The sequence below is a fragment of the Panulirus ornatus genome, chromosome 42, assembly GCF_036320965.1.
Source record: "Panulirus ornatus isolate Po-2019 chromosome 42, ASM3632096v1, whole genome shotgun sequence".
In the NCBI taxonomy this organism is placed as follows: Eukaryota; Metazoa; Arthropoda; class Malacostraca; order Decapoda; family Palinuridae; genus Panulirus; species Panulirus ornatus.
The window spans coordinates 3323317-3344449 of record NC_092265.1 but is presented as its reverse complement, the minus strand read 5'-3'; the positions used below and the strand labels follow the sequence as shown (position 1 = coordinate 3344449).

The window sequence follows — 21133 nt, the reverse complement described above, 5'->3', positions numbered from 1 at the left end:
TTGAGGACAATATGTGGTGTGAGATGGTTTGATTAAGTAATGAAAGGGTAAGGGAGATGTGTGGCAATAAAAAGAGTGTGGTTGAGAGAGCAGAGAGTGTTGAAATGGTGTGGACATATGGAGAGAATGAATGAGGCAAAATTGACAAAGGGGATATATGTGTCAGAAGTGGAGGAAAAAGGAGAAGCAGGAGACCAAATTGGAGGTAGAAGGAAGGAGTGAAAAAGATTTTGAGCGATTAGGGCCTGAACATATAGGAGGGTGAGAGGCCTGCAAGGAATAGAGTGAACTGGAACAATGTGGTATACTGGGGTTGATGTGCTGTCATTGGACTGAACCAGGGCATGTGAAGTGTCTTGGGGTAAACCATGGAAAGGACTGTGGGGCCCGGATGTGGATAGGCAGCTGTGGTTTCGGTGCATAACACATTACGGCTAGAGACTGAGTGTGAACAAATGTGGCCTTTATGTCTGTTTTCCTGGCACCACCTTACTGAAACATGGGGTAGCGATGCTGTTTTTCTGTCGTGTAATGCACTAAAAGCACAGCTCCCTTTCCACATCCAGGCTCCACAAAACTTTCCATGGTTTACCCCAGACCCTTTACATGCCCTGGTTCAATCCACTGACAGCATGTCAACCCCAGTATACCACATCGTTCCAATTCACTCTCCAATATGTTCAGACCCTGCTCACTCAAAATCTTTTTCACTCCATTCTTCCATCTCCAATTTGGTCTCCCACTACTCTTCGTTCCCTCTACCTCTGACACAAATATCCTCTTTGTCAATCTTTCCTCACTCATTATATCCATGTGACTAAACCATTTCAATACACCCTCTTCTGCTCTCTCAACCACACTCTTTTTATGAACACACATATCTCTTACCCTTTCATTACTTACGCGATCAAACCACCTCACACCACATATTGTCCTCAAACATTTTATTAAGTATAATAAAATAAAAAATATAAACATATATAACCTATCCTGAGCAAGGTATCCATTTTATCAACCAACCCCAAAGGATGTATGAACATCTGGGTTGACCGTGAACCAAATGCCACAACCAAGATTTGCACCTATGTGCTTGACCCTGGGTGGCCCGTAATGCATTATGGTCAGGAACGCTAGCCAGTGCAGCACAGGAGTTTAATGTGGAGTTGAGATTCCTATTGCTTTTAGCGACAAGCAACACATTCAAGTGATGCTGTTGCAACAGTGCATTGGTAGCCTTGATAATTTCTTACTCTGGTGTTACTGGATTCCACCTGCTCAAAGTTAAGCCACAAGTGAAAAGCCATCTTTGGTTAGGTCACTTGAAGAAAAAGAGTAAAGTCTTATCAAAGAACTTCTCATTTCAAAGGAATCCACCCTGTCCCTGCTACTGAGTATAGAGCAACTCTGAAGCTGCAAGAGTCTCTGGACACAGGGTTTTGCGTTTATAACTCCAGGATCCCCCTTTTTGAAACGGGTCCTGGGGCTGCCTTATAATATTCTACTTTACTCCCTGACACACCTCTTGCTAATGCTATTCTCCCTTCAACCTTTTCGTGCAACCAAAACAGTAGTCTTCTCTCAGGACTCAGGCAAGGTGTATAAATCAGATGCTATCCATCATGCTTTGAAGATATATGCCTCTGAACTTTTACCTATGTTTGCTTGTCCATTTCACTATACTTGAAAAACCAACCATTTTCATCCTCCTTTGAAACTTGCATTGCAACAGCATATACCAAAGAAAGGTGAACATTCTAAACCTTCCAACTCCCTTACTATTGCTTGGATTTATACTTATTCCAAAGTCACCCCCATTTCCTTAAGGATCTTGAATCTTATAGTCTGGATAATCAGTCTGACTTTCACAAGGTGAGATCCACTGGTGATAACCTTTCTTGCATCAATAATGTCTAGAAATCTGACAGAGGAGTGGTGGAAACAAAATTACCCCCACCTAGAATGGGAGAAACATATGTTGGTAGTAACATGGTGGAAACAAATGCACCCATATCTAGAATTGGAGAAACATAAGTTGCTAGAAATGCAAAGGTTTTTGTAACAGAGATTTGAGTCACCCGATCAGTGATTCATGTTACTTTCAAAATTCTGTACAGTAATCAGCAATAAATGATAAATTGATCATAAATGCAAATATGCATCATTCAAATTGACACATCACAATAATTACAAAGTGGAACAAAATTATTACTAATATGTTTACTTTATTCATGATTTACTAAAAAAGGCATCCATACTTAAACTATTACCAATTATCTGTTGCCCAAAAACAATAATTACTCAATCATCCGATGTATGTGGTGATGATCTGCAAATTTTTTGAGGTTATCCAGGTTCTTCCACCACAGTGGAAGAAACTTCTGTGCAACAAGATGGAACCATGGAGTAATAGGGATATTGCTTTCCTTTAGTTCCTTTAAAAATTTGTCAAAGCCCTCTCGTTTTACATACTGTACATCTTGCACTTCATTTTCATTTGGATTGATTAATACATCTCCCCTTAAAAATAATATGTAATCCATCTCATGTTCTCCCCACATTCCATCTGATGGGCTTGCATAATGAATTCTGGTAAGGTAGATGAAGTCCTCTGGCATTGCTTGTTCAGGGGGGATTCCCAGTTCAAATTCCAGGCGTCTTTGAGCAGCATTTCTCACACCCCAAGCATCTTCTTCAATAATTTCTAGTGGAGTGTAGAGTGGGTGGGAGCAGCAGGTATTTGTAAAGTGACCAGGAAATGTGATCTGAATAAAAAGGGGAATAATTCATGATCTTGTTATCTATATTATATAGTGTGCTCATTTACAATGCACACACGCTGAGACATTTATCATTACTCTAGTAAGAATGGGATTAAACATCATGAAAGGCAGATTAGATGCATTTGTCATCTTCATTGCATAGGAAATTTTTTATCTACATAGAGTAGAAAACTGGTCAATTTGAAGAATAAGATTAATTTGATTAACAAAACTTTGCACTACAAGTATTAAGGATTAGAAGTAGTAGTAGCTGGTATGCAGCCATCAACCAAGGAAGTGTAATACAGGTACTATCCGCCTAGGTATCAGGAGGGTTAGTGATGACTGCATAGTGAGCTAGCACTTTAATGGTTGTAAAGTTGCACTCATCTGACCCACGTAGCTGTCTTTTCTTCTAGTTCACCCACACGTACACTGCTGGCATTTTTTCTACAAACATGCAATTTCTCCTTGTTGCACATATCACTTGACAAAACATAACTTGCACAATTCATTCTTGGTAAGCACAAAGAGCTAGCCCTTCCTTTTGGCAAAATGGTTGAAGCAAAAGATAGAAGTAGTTGTTAGGAACATTTAGGTGTGAGCATTACGTAGAAGTAATATGATGAAACAATAGCTAGAAGTAGTTAGTAAGAACGTTAGTCTGGATGCTCAGGAAACATTACACTTGAGTTGCCCTCTGGTAGTGGCCTAATGGTGAGGTACTAAACAGTTAAGAAGTGACTATGGAGTTCAACAATTATGGAGATTCTTTTGCCATGAGCCATCCCCTTGAGGGAATTTTTAAAGGGCATAGGTGTCAGATATACACAAACATGTATAAAAAGACCTGCACCATTCAAGAATCTGTTCAATTTAGTGACCATTTTCAAACTAAATTTGGGTGCTTCTGTGTAGGCTAAATATATCTCAATTTTCTCAGTATGATGCATGATTTCATGCCCACAGACATTAAAAAACACTTGTCTAGCAATAAGTTCAGGCTAGTCTGGGCTGTCTGCCTATGTAATTTTTCCAAGCCTGATCGATGGCACATCTATCACTTCAGATTAAATTTTAGGAATGCCATCATTTACTCAAAAACATCTTTTGATATCCAGAAAATGATAGGATACACAAGTTTAACTAATTTTTCAATATATTCCAAAAACATTTTCCAAATTTTTCCTTTAACCTACTGCTCAAAAACGCAGCATTAGTTATACTTTACCATCACAATTCACTTACCTTTACGTTAGAACGGCGATGCACTAAAAGTTCACCAGAAGAATTAAATAGAAAGACACTAAAAGCTCGATGAAGAAGGCTTGATCCATTCTGCATCAAATGACAGTCACGTTTAGAAGCTGAGCCAATGTTAGTGTCATTCTCATCTACAAGAATACACGGTTCATCAAGGAGAGCAAACTGCTTTGGATCAATTTCTTGTGCATGGTATGTTTGCTGAAAAGTGAAGAGAAAACAATTGTGCGAGCCCTATAAAAACATAAATAAACATATACAAAATAGCTGTAACCATGAAAGAAGACAAGAATTTTCATACTGACTCTTACAGTATTTTCAAAGTGTGTATATGTGCATATGAGTGGATGTGCCATTCTTTGTCCGTTTCCTGGCACTACCTCGCTGATGTGGGAGACGACAAGTATATAAAAAAAATAAATATGTGTGTGTGTATACGAGTGGATGGGTTGTTCTTTGTCAGTTTCATGGTGCCACCCCTCTAATGCAGGGAAACGGCAGTCAAGTATAATATCAATAACAATAATGATATATGTGTAAAATATTATAAGCATTATACAACTCTAGGACCCTTTATGGGGCTCCTGTAGCTTTGAGGCTATATGTTATGCATGAGCAAGGAAATGACGTACTCCTTTGGGACAGGATGTTTTCATTGGAATCAATCCTTTCTGTTCAATAAGAATGATACAACCTTGCCAAAGATGATCTGATGGGTTGAGAGGGTACTGTTTAGTGCTTGTTAGGTCACTTCAGTATGTAAACATTTTATCAACATTGTGCTTGTTGGGGAGAGGTGATCCATAAGTACAGGTGGAAGCATAAGGCAAGGTCAGTTTTATTTTCATTTGGAAGTTTGTGGTTGGTTAAAGAGTGGTTTGGGTGAGAAGGGTCTAATGTTGCTAAAAAAACAAGTCCTGAACATACCAATGTAAGATTGTAATGGAAGCATTTTTGATTTGTGCAGGTGCTGAATGTTTGTGGAAGTAAGGTGTGCTAAAGAGCCAAACAACAGGAAGGAAAAGACGGACAGGATGCTATTGTGACAATGCAGAGCAATACATGTGCCAGTAGTACATAGTAATGAATGTGCCAGTAGAGCAGAGTAATGCATATGCCACTAACAATGAGTAATACATTTGTAATCAGTGCTGAGTAATACATATGCTGGTAGAGTAATACATGTGTAAGTAGTGTGGGCAATATTAATCAATTCTTTCCAGTTACATCTGTGTTCCAAAGAGAATAATGATTTGACATCCACTTAAAGTATATTGTAATATGACATGAGAAGTTATTTTGAAATATAATTAGGTATAAACTAACTTTGATAAATCCACGAGGCGTTGTGTGCAATATACGACTGCTCATGTGCTGCAGAGATAGGGTATGCCTCCAATTCAGTGCCATAACAGAAACCTGAGGGAGAATTTTGTATTTACATAAAAAATGGATGAAGTTTAAGGCATAAAGGTAACAAATATCTGAAAATAGGGTAAGCCTAAGATAGCTTTATGAATACTCTTTTGTACTTTTTTCTTTCTTTCAGCTTTGCCATTTCCTGCATTAGCAGGAACAGGCGAAGAAAAGTCCCATTCACTCGCATCCATTTTCTAGCTATCATGTGTAATGCACCAAAACCAAAGCCCCCTATAGACAACTAGGCCCCACAGACTTTCAAGTGTCTCCCCTGGCTGCTTCAAGTGCCCCTATTTCAGTCTAGTGACAGGGCATCATCCCCCTCCATACACCACTGCTCTGATCATTCAAAACCTTTTTCACTTTACTATTCCATCTTCAATTGGGTTTTCTCCTTCTACTTGTTTGCTCCACTTCTGACACAAAGATCCTCTTTGATTAATTCTGACTCATTCTTTCCATGTGTCCAAACTATTTCTGCATACCCTCTTCAGCTCTCTCAACTACACTCTTCTTCCTCTCACACCCCTCCTTTACTCATTTTTTATCAACTTGATCAAACCACCTCACACCACATATTGTTCTCAAACATTTCATTTTTAACGCATCCAACCTTCTCTGCAAACATCCATCTTCCTCTGCATATCCTCCTCCACAGCCCATGCTTCGCATCCATACATCATTGGGAATACTACAATTTCAAAAACATGCTCTATGACTCACTTTTGCTTTCATAGTTGGAAGTGTTTACCACGGCAGACCTGATGCACTATTTATCATATGACTTGTAACCTTCGCCTTTTCCGTCAGCTGATCACGACCTGACAGACGACGGTCACACTGACCAGCTGACGCATGTAAACATCAACCATACACATTTCCATTCTTCATATATATTCGACTTATTTCAAAATGCTCCGTTTTCCTTATATTGTCTTTTACCATTTTGTAATGATTGCGGTAGATGATATAAATAATGTAGTATACCAAGATTTGTTTCATACTGAATTGCAAGATACCATATATGATATCCATAAGATGAGACGTGAACAGCAACAACGTTTAGATATCTTTTGAAATATCTTCATATCTTACGTTCAGTAAAATGCAAATAGTTACCCAGCTTTAGAGTGTGCGACACACCTTCAATTGTTGATTTCCATTTACAAACCTTCCGAACACAGGGGAACAGATAGCATTTAATTTCGTCTCTCTATGTATGAGAACGCCCCTCTGAAAATACCATGGCGAAGTACGTACTGTCTGAGAAACAAAAGTCAAACGTTCGCAAAGTATATATCATTGAGTCAAAGCGGTATTTTTCATAAAGACTACTAATAGAAACAAAATAGAACAAAAAAATATGGCATAAGAAATCAACATTCATATAATTCTATATTTTTTGTCAAGATATAACATTACAGCTAAAAGAACCATCGCACCAGTTGTAATCGACGTGGCCATAACAAACCGCTGTCAGCAGGGTGAGGTCTGCTGCTGCGAGTGTTTTGCACATTAAAACCAAGAGAAACACATTGGACAATGATAGGTTCTTTCAAGCAAATGAAAAAAGATGAAGAGGACGGTGGGTAATGGTGCAAAAGTAGTGTAGCTTTAGGAAAGATTGTGTATTTTAGAGATTTGTTAAACTCGTAATGATCGGTAAGGAAACTAATTGGGAGTTGTGAGATCAAGATGATTGATGTACTGTGTAGAAATTTAGTCAGTAATGGAGGTTGGAGTACAAGTTAAGGGGCGTTACTGTAATACAACAGCGATGCCGTTTTGTATAATGAAGTGTCGCGGTGTAATTTGGATATTTGTTCACAAATAAGGCGGCAGTAGAGAGCGTTATGGAAAAAAGGGAAAATGTGAGGTTAGTTTAAAGGTAGGTGAAACATTTTGGAAATCAGAAAAACCTATGATGATTTTACCCAACTAACCTTAACAACTTGCACATGCAGATTAATGGGTTTGCATAAACCCATCATGTGTAGCAGGTTCAAATTTAGTCTGGTTTTACATTCGTGTGTGGTAGTCGTTGATGTATTTATATGGAATTGGGACAAAGGGGCTTAGAAATGTTTTTCACTTTTTGTAGATTTTTTTAGAAGTGTAGATAAGATGTTAGAGTTTTAAGTTTTGTATTGCCTTGGACATTGACATTTTTAGGCTTTTTAAAAGAGTAGACTGATTATAGCTTGTTGGGGAATATTTTGTACCCACCATATATCTTATCAGCAGTATTACTAAGCACAAACGAATTTGCATTTAGTCCTTAGAAAGGTTCCATGTAATATGATGGAGATTGCATTATCTTTGGACATGTGTTGAAATATCTAGTAAGTACTGTAATTCATTGTTGAATTTTGGATAGATGTGATTGTACCATATATACTGTATATATATTTTTTACTTGAGAAAATTTTTTCAGAAACACCTTCTCTTGTCACATTTGTACTTGACCACCGAGGGATCTACCACAAGCAGGCAAAAGGTTGTACTCAAATATTATTAACCAAAAAATATTGGTTCTGAACAACAGATGCTTTGTAAATAATCATTGGCATCTTCATGCATATACCTTACCTGTACTGCTGTGTAAACAAATATAGCTAATGCAGTAGTAGGAAGTGTATCGAACACAGCACATACGCTGCATTGTAATACTCCAGTAACAAGAATGAAATGTTTCTGCCTGTTAGAGTATGATATGCCATATTAGTAGATTTTATTGAGCGTTAATATTGATTAAGCTTGAATATATCACATGATTGATTGCCTTTTGTAATTGCCCTGATAGTATGGTAGAATAACATATTGACTTTTTCAGTTTATTTTTGTCAGTTGATATAGGTGCATTGAACTTTTTGCTAGCTTATGCTTTGTTTTCATAGTATTTTCTAATCATTATTAATATTGGTCAAAGGATATCTAGTATGATCATAGTAAAGTTTCCTGTTTCAGGTAGTTTAAGTATTTATGCAAAGTGGACTTAAACTACTGTACAGCACTGTATTGTAAATCAGGTTTTGGTTATTCGTATATAAATTTTTCATCGTACTTAGGTTGCAAGACCTAACTTCATCATGATGTAGTGTGAGGTTAACAGAAGGCACATTTATTGGAGCTGTAGAATACATGCTGTCTTTTTTCTTTTCTATCTTCTTTCTAACTCATTCACCATTTCCTGCATTAGTGAGGAAGCACCAGGAACAGATGAAGGAATGGCCTCACACACTCACAACCACTCTGTAGCAATCATGAATAATACACTGAAACCAGACCCCCTTGTCCACAACCAGGCCCCCACAGACCTTTCTATAGTTTTCCCCAACCACCTCATATGTCCTGGTTTATCTCATCAATAACATTTTATTCCCTGTATACAGATCACTCCAGTTAGCTCTATCCCTTGCATGCCTCTCATCTTCCTGCATGTTCAGGCTCTGAACATTCAAGCATCTTTTAGTCCATACCCTTTTTCCTTATTGCATCCACTTCTGACATTTATACCCTCTTAGTCATCCTCTCAGTATACCCAAACCATATCAGTACACCCAGTTCAGCTATCTTACATCCATCTCTGTCTTTATCTCTGACACCCCTGTTCTTTCCAGGAACTCCCTCAAAGGAATGGCCATGGCAAAAGAGTTTCCATAAATGGTGAACTCCAGTACTGCTCTTTAATCTTTAGTGCCTTAACCTCAATAGGCTAATAGCAAAGGGCAACTTTAGCACAGTGTTTTCAGAGGATCCTATCTAATTTTCCTACTGACTTTTACCTATTGATCCTGTCTCTCTCATAAATACTCCTCTTAAAACCACACCTCTCGCTTACCCTATCATATCTAATTTGATCAACCTGCTCCTCATTAAAACCCTCGCATTCATATCCTTCAGCACCCCATCTATGAACAGACTAAATAACCTTGGTGATATCACACACCTTTGCTGCAGACTCACCTCTGCCTGGAACCACATACCCTCCTCTCTTCCTATTTACACACATGCTGTACCCTTTCAGTAAGAATTCCTCTTTCATAACACCCCCCATAAAGTATATCTATTAACCCTATCATATGCTCTCTCCAGATTCATAATTGCCACATACAAATCCTGTCTCTCTAAGTAGTTCTAATACATTCTTCTGCAAACAACTGATCCACACATCCTCTGCCACTCTTGAAACCACATTATTGCCACAGTATATCTCCCTAATATGATATTCTATGCATGACACCAGTATCTTGATCGACACTGTCCCATACAGATCATTAGGTGAACTCGGCAAACTTGTACCTTTCTGATATGAACATTTATTTTTATCCCCCATGCCTTTATAACAGTGGCATTATACAGGCATTCTTCCAATCCTAAGGCACTTCACGAAAAGCCATACATCCAGTGAAAATCTTAACTAACGAATAAACAATACAATCTCCCACTTAAGAAATTCAACTGTAATCCCATGCACTCTAGCTGCTTTGCTGCACTTGATGTAATGCAAGGCTCTCACCACCCCTACTCTCTTCGCCAGTCCAATTTTTTGGACTTCCTAACTTTGATACCTCTAGATCCAAAACCTCCCATGTGTGCCACCCTATCGTTTAACACTGTAAAATGTTCCTTCGAGATACTCATTACATTCCACCTCATATCTACCTAAAACCTCCGCTGTATTTACCTGCTTCACAAATATTTTTGTTCTTTTGTTTTTCTAACACTAATAACCTCCCTCCATTTTACCTGAAATTTGCTGTTACTTGCTCACCCCAACTCTAATATAATCTGTTTTACAGCCCCTGCCCCTTTTCTTGACTTCCTGCCACTTTCTCCTGTACATCTCCCAGTTGCTTGTACTCCTTCCCTGCATGTAATACTTCTCTTTTCTCTTTCACTAGCAACTTAACTTCATCGTCCCACCACCAACTACCCTTTCTTGTGTGCTCACCTATGGTCTACGTGCCATACACATCTCTCACATATGTAAGCACTGCCTCATTGAATACCTCCTATGCTTCACCCAAAATCCAAGCTTCATTTCCTCCTTTCTTTTGCCATTCTACTGTCGGTCTCTTCTGGTATCTCTTCACACAAGCCTCTTTTCTCAGGTCATTATACTTCACAACCCTCTTTGCACTTGCATCATTTCCTGTTTCATAAAAGCCTCTTCAAGACATCATTCCTGCTCATACCAAGTAATAATCAAAGATTTTACCAGCTATCTTTCTCAGCACAATCACATCCAAGATTGTCTCTTTGCATACTTATCAATTAGTGCATAAACCAATAATACCTGCTTGCCATCTTCCATCTCGCTTATGCATAAGTATATCTCTCTTTTTAAACCAGGTAATCCCTGGTATTTTTTTTTCACCACACGATGCCACAAGCTGTTCACCATTTTCGTTGACAACTCTGGATACTCCTTGCCTCCTGATTATTCCCACAACTGCCACATTAAAATTACCAATCATTAATGCTCGATTCTTTGCATCATAATTGCCGGTGCATTCATCTTGGCTCCATTCTTCATTGGTCGTCTTGTTTCCATGTGCATAAGTGCTGATAATCACCCACCTCTCATATTCTATTTCATTTTTACCCACACCGTTGTGGGGATCACTTCCCTCATCTTTTGGCAGAAGGGCTATCGATTAGCTCTCCCACACACTATCCCTGACTATCCTTAAGACATTCCTAAACCATTCTTTCCCCTTCCCTATGAGCTTTTTTCACTTGGTGCTAGAACATCTAGTTCTGCCTCTTAAATATACAACTTGATTATCATCCTGGTTACACCCATGTACATTCAGACACCCTCAGCTTGAGCCATCAAGGAGGATGGGCACTCCTGACTTGGCACATTCAGACTGCCTGAGCCTGAACCATCAAGGAGGGTGAGCATTCCTTGCTTGGTCCCTTCTTCTGTTCTCACTCTTAGAAACTGAATAACAAGGATGGGAGGGTTTCCCACCACCGAATTCCACCCCCTTAAATTGCCTTCTGCAACACACAGGGGATACATGGGAAGTATTGTTTTCCCCTATCCCCCTGTCTTTTTCATTATTTTGTATTTTTGGTACACTTTATTACCGGTCCCAGACGTGGTTTGTTATTTTCCAGGTTTTAAGTAAATTCACTGTGCTTAATGTATCTACATAGCCAATATTGATACTTTAAAGCAGTATTATTAGCTTTACTATAATGATTGAAATTAGAAGTTTATCTTATTGCTGCTTACAGTATATGATACCTATATGGCAGGGTTATATAACTGTGCATTTTTTATTTCTAGTTATATTTTGCACTTTACAAATATGGGAATCGTGTGAATTTTAATATATATATGCATGATAAATCTGGTGTTTGGCAATATATATAGCATTATAGTATATTTTGAAATACTTGTGGTTTTATATTGGTTAAGTGGAAAGGTAACAGCATGATGATTTGTTTTGTTTACATTTATATGGACCTCACTCAGTACTCTCTGTGCTTCTTAGGGGGTGGAAATCCATACCACAATGTGGACAAGACAGCAGTGTTGCAGGAAGCACGGGTTTTCAATGAGACTCCGGTGAATGTGAAACGTAGCTCCCATGTCCTCACCAAGATCCTTTACCTTCTCAACCAAGGGGAAACCCTTGCTACTAAAGAAGCCACTGATGCATTTTTTGCAATGACCAAGTTGTTCCAGAGCAATGACTTGGTTCTTCGACGTCTTGTATACCTGGGGATTAAGGTTTGTTCTTTGTAAATCATAGTCACTTTATTGTTAGTTTATATGGTAGAAATTTTTTTGCCTAGTTTTTTGCTGATTTGTGTTTCTTCCTAGGCTGTTTGTTTATTCTTTCCAATGCTTATTATACATATGAATGTTGGTTTTCTCAAATGCAACTTAAAAATTTCAGGAACTCTGCTCTGTGGCTGAAGACACAATCATTGTGACATCCTCCTTAACAAAAGATATGACAGGGCGAGAAGACCAATACCGAGCTCCAGCCATTAGGGCATTGTGCCGCATCACTGATGTATGTCTGCTTCATTCATTGTTCTGAATGTAGATTATTTGTAATATTGTTGTGATTTTTTAAAAAAGGAATTCGCTCATAAGATGGCACAGACATCACTTGAACTTGGTTAGTACACCTTTCCCTTGTCATCAGCTACTATCGTTGTTTGTAAATCCACCTTTCCCTTGTCATCAGCTACTGTCATTGACCTAATAAAGCTTTGCATCAAGGACTGCAAGTTTATTTTTAACAAAGAGGACTGTTTACAGAGATTTGGCATGCTAATGGGAAATTTCCTTTCTGCCAATTTGAGTTCTTTGAAGTTAAACTTTTTCTCAGAGTCGTACCAACAGTCCCCTAATGGTTCCATTATGTAGATGATGCAATTTGCATATTGCTGAATAATAAAGACATTGGTGGTTTTTCCTCCTAGACTCAACAGCCTAGTTAATTCAGTGAAATATACATCTTCCCTATGAAGATGAAAATGAGGGAACCTTGCCTTTCTTGGATGCCATGGTGCACAGATCAAGTTCAGCATTTTTATAAAACTTTTAGATGTCTGCTCGTATACACTCTTCTGCCCAGGAGGACAGAGTAAAACAGTCCACTTTCTCCTCGATGTTACTTTGTGTATATCACATTTGCCATTCAAGGGTGTGTTTCAGCTTGGTTGGTTAATTTGTTTTTGGATGGGATTGTTAGGAAGGTGAATGCAAAGGTCTTGGAGAGAAGAGCAGGTATGCTGTCTGATGGGAGTGGGTAGGCCTGGAAGGTGAATCAGTTTTTAGAGTATGAAATGGTGCTGGTGGCATATTTGAGTTAGAAATTGCAGAAACTGGCGTCTGAGTTTAGGAGTGTGTGAAACAAGAAAGTGTATGATAGAGATGCTTTGTGGAATTTGTTAAGAATATATAGTGTTGATGAAATAAGAAATTATTGGATAATAGAAAGGTGTGGTAAGGAAAGGAGTATGCAGAGAGAGGTTAAGAGTGTGATTTGGTTATATGGAGAGGATGATTGGGAAAAGGTTGATTAAGAGGGTTTACTTGTCAGAAGTAGATGGATCAAGGAAAAGGGGGATGGATGGAGTGAAAGATGCATTGAAGATTCTGGGCCTGAACATGCAGGAGAATGTGAGGCATGCAAGGGATAGCAAATTTGAGTGACATGGTATACAGAGGGGACGATGTGCTGTAAGTTGGCGGAACCAGAGGATCTGAAGTGGATGGAGAAAACCAAGGAAAGGTCTGTGGTGCTGGTTTCAGTGTGTTATGCATGAAAGCTAGAGTGTGGATGTGAGTGAATGATGCCATTCTTCGTCTCTTCCTGAGGCTACCTCACTACACTTTACTTTCAGCTCTGAACATATTACAGTATTTATTTTCATTTTTACTTCTTGGAGTGGTGCTGTGATAGTTTTTTCACCATTGAAATATTCTGCAGGCTACTATGATGCAAGCCATTGAACGATACATGAAGCAGGCTATAGTTGACCGTGCTCCTGGTGTAAGCAGTGCTGCCTTAGTGTCTTGCAGGCATATTATGAAGGATTCACCAGATGTTGTCAAGCGCTGGGTCTCAGAGGTTCAGGAAGCCCTGAGTTCTGACTGGTGAGTTATAAGTGTAAAAGGATTTTGAAAGTCAAAGTATTTTGAATGCTAGAACCCTCAGTTTGTAAAGTTTTTGGGACAGGTTTGAATGTTCTAGTAAGGTTTTCTTGCTTGAATAGAAACAGATTATCCCATTTATTACATATATTGGGATTTAATTGATTCAGTTGTATGCTTGCTCAAATTTTGCATTTATCAGCCTTAAAAAAAATAGATATAAAATAAAAAGCATTGAGTAATGAATTATTAGCATGTTGCTAAAAAGGCATTTAGCAGGTATATGGAGTTAGATTGTAGTGGCTGATTAGCTGACTGAACCAGTAATTTTTTCATATGGTGTGTTTGTTGATATTTGAATCATGTGTGACTGATGGTTGTTGTCATGCATCTCCCTTTACTTTTGCTTAGGTTCTCTCCATCTCTTTTTCCTTCAGAGTTTTCCCTTTTTCTCTTATTAATATTTTTGTATGATATTTGTATGTAGCATTTATGGATCTGGAGAAGGCATATGATAGAGTTGATAGAGATGCTCTGTGGAAGGTATTAAGAATATATGGTGTGGGAGGCAAGTTGTTAGAAGCAGTGAAAAGTTTTTATCGAGGATGTAAGGCATGTGTACGTGTAGGAAGAGAGGAAAGTGATTGGTTCTCAGTGAATGTAGGTTTGCGGCAGGGGTGTGTGATGTCTCCATGGTTGTTTAATTTGTTTATGGATGGGGTTGTAAGGGAGGTAAATGCAAGAGTCCTGGAAAGAGGGGCAAGTATGAAGTCTGTTGGGGATGAGAGAGCTTGGGAAGTGAGTCAGTTGTTGTTCGCTGATGATACAGCGCTGGTGGCTGATTCATGTGAGAAACTGCAGAAGCTGGTGACTGAGTTTGGTAAAGTGTGTGGAAGAAGAAAGTTGAGAGTAAATGTGAATAAGAGCAAGGTTATTAGGTACAGTAGGGGTGAGGGTCAAGTCAATTGGGAGGTGAGTTTGAATGGAGAAAAACTGGAGGAAGTGAAGTGTTTTAGATATCTGGGAGTGGATCTGTCAGCGGATGGAACCATGGAAGCGGAAGTGGATCATAGGGTGGGGGAGGGGGCGAAAATTTTGGGAGCCTTGAAAAATGTGTGGAAGTCGAGAACACTATCTCGGAAAGCAAAAATGGGTATGTTTGAGGGAATAGTGGTTCCAACAATGTTGTATGGTTGCGAGGCGTGGGCTATGGATAGAGATGTGCGCAGGAGGATGGATGTGCTGGAAATGAGATGTTTGAGGACAATGTGTGGTGTGAGGTGGTTTGATCGAGTAAGTAACGTAAGGGTAAGAGAGATGTGTGGAAATAAAAAGAGCGTGGTTGAGAGAGTAGAAGAGGGTGTTTTGAAATGGTTTGGGCACATGGAGAGAATGAGTGAGGAGAGATTGACCAAGAGGATATATGTGTCGGAGGTGGAGGGAACGAGGAGAAGAGGGAGACCAAATTGGAGGTGGAAAGATGGAGTGAAAAAGATTTTGTGTGATCGGGGCCTGAACATGCAGGAGGGTGAAAGGAGGGCAAGAAATAGAGTGAATTGGAGTCATGTGGTATACAGGGGTTGACGTGCTGTCAGTGGATTGAAGCAAGGCATGTGAAGCGTCGGGGTAAACCATGGAAAGCTGTGTAGGTATGTATATTTGCGTGTGTGGACGTGTGTATGTACATGTGTATGGGGGGGGGGTTGGGCCATTTCTTTCGTCTGTTTCCTTGCGCTACCTCGCAAACGCGGGAGACAGCGACAAAGTATAAAAAAAAAAAAAAAAAAAAAAATTTGTACGGTAATCTAGGAGGTTTCAACTTATTTGTTGGCACAACTAAGAATTTTGCTTTTTCGATTCTTTCATGGTAATGCTGAAGTTACTGAGTGACCAGCAGGTTTAGTTGTGACTTGTTTCCCCTCACCTCCTCTTTTGCCTCACCTAGTTCCATGTGTGTTGATCATTTTTCTGGTCCTATTTGAAGGTTTTGAGCATATGGGAGTTACATTAGAGAGAGGGACTAGAATGGTATCACTGTTGTGCCATTACTGATTTTAAAACCTAGATCTAAGCCTTCTCATTTTTGGGTCCAGTCCCATTGACTTCTCTTGACATTCGTGAAGGAAGTAGCTTTTATACTTGAAATAACCATGGAAAAAAATCTCATAATGCCTCTTCAAGCTGATACATGTCCAATAAATGTGAACTGAATTACAGAATCTTATAAAAGAGTAACCATTAATTGCCTTTTTAGAGGACTTAATATTCCCAAACATACATTTCAACTCTTGATTAGAATTCAACATGAAAAAAAGTCCGTATACTGAGGTTTTCAAGCAAATTTATTGCCTTCACAAAATTACCTAAGATTGCAGGGAATTTTTTTTGTCTAAAAACTTTTTTTTCTTTGAATGAAACATAACGATGAAATGCTTCGATATGTGAAATGATAATGGAAAATATCTCGTATTGCTTCCCCAAGCCCACAGATATGCATTGAATATGAACTGAATGATCGCAGACTCTTCTAAAAGAGTAACAATTCATTACTTATTTACAGACCTTAATGTCCCCCAACATATATTTCAAACCCAGGTTTGAATTCAGTATGAAATACAAGGTAGGGAATTTTATTGATTGAATTACAGCCCAGCACAAAAGTATTGAAACTATGAAGAGCAAAAATTAATGTTACTGTAGTTGTTACTCAAAGGTGCTAAAAGTAATGAATGTTGTCATTGTTAGATTATCCTTGAGTATCATGTAAGAGCAAGGACAGATTTGCATCAGACTTTTTACTCTGTCAGTGGGAATTTTTTTTAGAATCAGTGGTCAAGCAAGAATTTGACAATCAGAACTCCTTTTGGTAGCGATAGTTAGAGATGCTAATTTGTTACAGGAAGATATCTCTGTATACCTTACTTATGCTATTTAGTCATATAATATTGAGGAAACCTTTAAGATGAGTAAATTGGTGTTTGAGTATTCAAGCAATTTTGTTTATTTCAACATCAGAAATGTTTGAATATAATGATTTTGTTTCAGTGTGATGGTTCAGTTTCATGCTCTCGGAGTACTTCATCAAATCCGTAAGTCAGACAAACTTGCTGTAACAAAGATGGTGACCAAGTTGACTTCTGCTGGTCTTCGTTCTCCATATGCCATCTGCTTACTGGTATGTAAGTTAATGTGGACTGCTCACATGAATATCAGTATATCTTTTTTTCTTTGTATCCTGTATCTCAATTGCCAGTCAGTATTTTTTTGTGTGTGCATCTGTTTTCGGGGTTTTTTATTACCATTTTTTTATATAATTGTTGCATTTGAGATATTTGATCTCCTTTTGATGGTTTTCATATATTATGTAATTAAATTATTGTTTAAGATTGATCTATCAAAATAATGAAAATACTGCAGTGACCTGTAATGTTATGTAGTTGTGTGATTTAATGTTTTCTAAAAAAGTGTGACCTGGTGCTCTTTGTATTTATGTAAGCTTTTTTTTTTCAGATTCGTATTGTAGCTCGCCTGATAGAAGAAGATGAAGCTGGAGCAGACTCTCGTTTATTTGACTTTTTGGAGTCCATGCTGCGGCACAAGGCAGAGATGGTGATATATGAAGCAGCCAATGCCATCGTGACTCTTAGAAAATCTTCAGCACGAGACTTGGCCCCTGCCATCTCTGTTTTGCAGCTCTTCTTGTCCAGCCCCAAACCCACTCTCAGGTATATCTTCAGCTAGTATTCAGATGACTAGATGCATTAATAGTGACCTGTATGAATGACTTATTTTAATTCATATGAAAAGGAAACTTCCATTTGTTGATATGCAGCATTATTCTCAAGCTTGTACACTAAAACAGTTTTTGAGCCTGTTGTCAAATATTCTTGTATATGAGAGAACAACTCGGTATTCTGCGTGTATCTTATCATTTTTTCTAGACTTCTTGGCTTGAAGGTGTATAAGTCTTGGCAGTATTGTATGGATGTGAGTTTTGGGCCTTTAATGCATAATACAGGAAAAGGTTAGAAGTTTTGGAGATGAAATGCCTGAGTGCAATATATGGTGATATGATCATTTAAAGACCGTGCATGAGAAAGGAGTGGTAGTAAATGCAATCTGATTGAAAGGGCTGAGCTTTGTCTGCTGAAATGGTTCTTGGTTATATGGAAAGGATGAGCGAAAAAAAAAACAAATGGATATTTGCGTCATAATTGAAGGGAGCAGTGGGAAGGGAGGCACTAAAGGGTTAGATAGAAGCGGCACTGGAATTCATTAGTTGTAGGGAGACTGTTGCAATAGTCACCCCCTTGAGGTAGTTCCAGGTGGGAATTGGCATCAAAGACATATATATATATATATATATATATATATATATATATATATATATATATATATATATATATAAAAAAAAAATATATATATATATATTTTTTTTTTTTTTTTTTTTATACTTTGTCGCTGTTTCCCGCGTTTGCGAGGTAGCGCAAGGAAACAGACGAAAGAAATGGCCCACATGTATATACATACGTCCACACACGCAAATATACATACCTACACAGCTTTCCATGGTTTACCCCAGACGCTTCACATGCCCTGATTCAATCCACTGACAGCACGTCAACCCCGGTATACCACATCGCTCCAATTCACTCTATTCCTTGCCCTCCTTTCACCCTCCTGCATGTTCAGGCCCCGATCACACAAAATCTTTTTCACTCCATCTTTCCACCTCCAATTTGGTCTCCCTCTTCTCCTCGTTCCCTCCACCTCCGACACATATATCCTCTTGGTCAATCTTTCCTCACTCATTCTCTCCATGTGCCCAAACCACTTCAAAACACCCTCTTCTGCTCTCTCAACCACGCTCTTTTTATTTCCACACATCTCTCTTACCCTTACGTTACTCACTCGATCAAACCACCTCACACCACACATTGTCCTCAAACATCTCATTTCCAGCACATCCATCCTCCTGCGCACAACTCTATCCATAGCCCACGCCTCGCAACCATACAACATTGTTGGAACCACTATTCCTTCAAACATACCCATTTTTGCTTTCCGAGATAATGTTCTCGACTTCCACACATTCTTCAAGGCCCCCAGAATTTTCGCCTCCTCCCCCACCCTATGATCCACTTCCGCTTCCATGGTTCCATCCGCTGCCAGATCCACTCCCAGATATCTAAAACACTTCACTTCCTCCAGTTTTTCTCCATTCAAACTCACCTCCCAATTGACTTGACCCTCAACCCTACTGTACCTAATAACCTTGCTCTTATTCACATTTACTCTTAACTTTCTTCTTCCACACACTTTACCAAACTCAGTCACCAGCTTCTGCAGTTTCTCACATGAATCAGCCACCAGCGCTGTATCATCAGCGAACAACAACTGACTCACTTCCCAAGCTCTCTCATCCCCAACAGACTTCATACTTGCCCCTCTTTCCAAAACTCTTGCATTTACCTCCCTAACAACCCCATCCATAAACAAATTAAACAACCATGGAGACATCACACACCCCTGCCGCAAACCTACATTCACTGAGAACCAATCACTTTCCTCTCTTCCTACACGTATATATATATATTTATTTATATATATATATTTATATATATATTTATTTATTATTTATTTTACTTTGTCGCTGTCTCTCGCGTTAGCAAGGTAGCGCAAGGAAACAGACAAAAAAATGGCCCAACCCACCCTCATACACATGTATGTATATACATACACGTCTACACACGCAAATGTACATACTTATACATCTCAACGTATACATATTTATACTCACACAGATATATACATAAATGCACATGTACATAATTCACACTGTCTGCCTTTATTCATTCCCATCGCCACCCCGCCACACATGAAGTAACAACCCCCTGCCCCTGCATGTGCGCGAGGTAGCGCTAGGAAAAGACAACAAAGGCCACATTCGTTCACACTCAGTCTCTAGCTGTCATGTATAATGCACCAAAACCTCAGCTCCCTTTCCACATCCAGGCCCCACAGAACTTTCCATGCTTAACCCCAGACGCTTCACATGCCCTGGTTCAATCCATTGACCATGTCACTGTATATATATAGAGAAGGAGAGAGAGAGACATAATGGGAAGGTAAACACCAAGGAGGAGCTGGAAGGATGGACAGATCGTGGCCACCCTCGAGGAAGTTCCTGGAGGGAACAGGCATCAGAGATATAGATAGACAAATAGATAAAGCATTCAGGAGAGCAAGAGACATACGTGAGATGGGATGAGTTGGAATGTTGTTATATGAAATGTGGGGGAAATTCTAATTGCGGGCTGAACCATGGCATATAAAGCAACCAGGCTAAACCATGGATTAGTGTGTAAGTCTTGGCTTTGGTGGTTTAGGTACATTATATGTGACAGCTAGTGAGTAAATGATCCAAGTAATGTCAGCATTTGTGTGTCTGATGCTACCTTGGTTTAGGTACATTATATATGACGACTAGTGAGTAAATGATCCAAGTAAGGTCAGCATGTGTGTGTGTGTCTGATGCTACCTTGGTAAGGTGAGAGACAGTTGGATATGGAAAAAACAATGTGAAATTTATTTGAACTTTTTATTTTTTTGCAATATTGATAAGGTTTTCTTCAGATTTGCAGCAGTGCGGACCCTTAGCAAAGTAGCAATGACACAACCAAATGCAGTAACAGCTTGCAATTTGGACCTTGAGAACTTGATCCAGGATGTGAATCGATCCATTGCTACATTGGCCATCACTACTCTTCTCAAGACTGGCTCTGAGGGATCAGTAGACCGCCTCATGAAATCCATCTCATCATTCCTAAATGACATTTCTGATGAATTCAAGATTGTAGTTGTTGAGGTAACATTATTTCAGTGTTTACCATTTTAAGTGAAGTTAACATCAAGGCTGCTGCTCTCTTTCTTATGGTGGCCTTATCCTTAACTTGATATATATGTACAATGAAAATGGGAAAACCAAAAGTTAGCTCAGCTTCATTGTATATGTATGCTTACAGCAAACAAAACATCTAGCAATTATATAGTCTTCAACACA

At 38.9% G+C, this 21133-nt stretch overlaps 2 protein-coding genes across 6 annotated transcripts in view; one reads left to right on the top strand and one right to left on the bottom strand.

Moving 5' to 3' along the window:
• Nucleotides 1-2071: 2071 nt before the first annotated feature.
• Nucleotides 2072-6697, bottom strand: Idi (Isopentenyl-diphosphate delta isomerase). Of its 4 annotated transcripts, none has more exons than XM_071686338.1 (4): nt 6165-6304; nt 5349-5441; nt 4008-4223; nt 2072-2762 (listed from the first exon to the last, which is right to left on the bottom strand). In XM_071686338.1, the coding sequence occupies exons 1-4, from the start codon at nt 6174-6176 to the stop codon at nt 2295-2297; spliced, it is 789 nt and encodes a 262-aa protein (XP_071542439.1). In that variant the 5' UTR covers nt 6177-6304; the 3' UTR covers nt 2072-2294. The 4 variants fall into 4 exon arrangements, with proteins under 4 accessions (XP_071542439.1, XP_071542440.1, XP_071542441.1 ...); XM_071686339.1 differs by lacking the exon at nt 6165-6304 and adding an exon at nt 6613-6697 and having other exon boundaries at nt 2210-2762; XM_071686340.1 differs by lacking the exon at nt 6165-6304 and adding an exon at nt 6585-6681 and having other exon boundaries at nt 2210-2762.
• Nucleotides 6698-6870: 173 nt separating this feature from the next.
• gammaCOP (coat protein (coatomer) gamma) overlaps nt 6871-21133 on the top strand; it is a 31916-nt gene continuing 17653 nt past the window's right edge. Inside the window, exons 1-8 of one of the 2 annotated variants that reach the window (XM_071686336.1) lie at nt 6897-7026; nt 7876-7938; nt 11951-12189; nt 12359-12478; nt 13907-14073; nt 17116-17245; nt 17581-17795; nt 20707-20938. In XM_071686336.1, coding sequence (XP_071542437.1) covers nt 6984-7026; nt 7876-7938; nt 11951-12189; nt 12359-12478; nt 13907-14073; nt 17116-17245; nt 17581-17795; nt 20707-20938 — 1209 coding nt within the window. In that variant the 5' untranslated portion in view covers nt 6897-6983. Of the gene's footprint in view, nt 7027-7875; nt 7939-11950; nt 12190-12358; nt 12479-13906; nt 14074-17115; nt 17246-17580; nt 17796-20706; nt 20939-21133 lie in introns of both variants that reach the window. The other variant, XM_071686337.1, reaches the window with a different exon arrangement.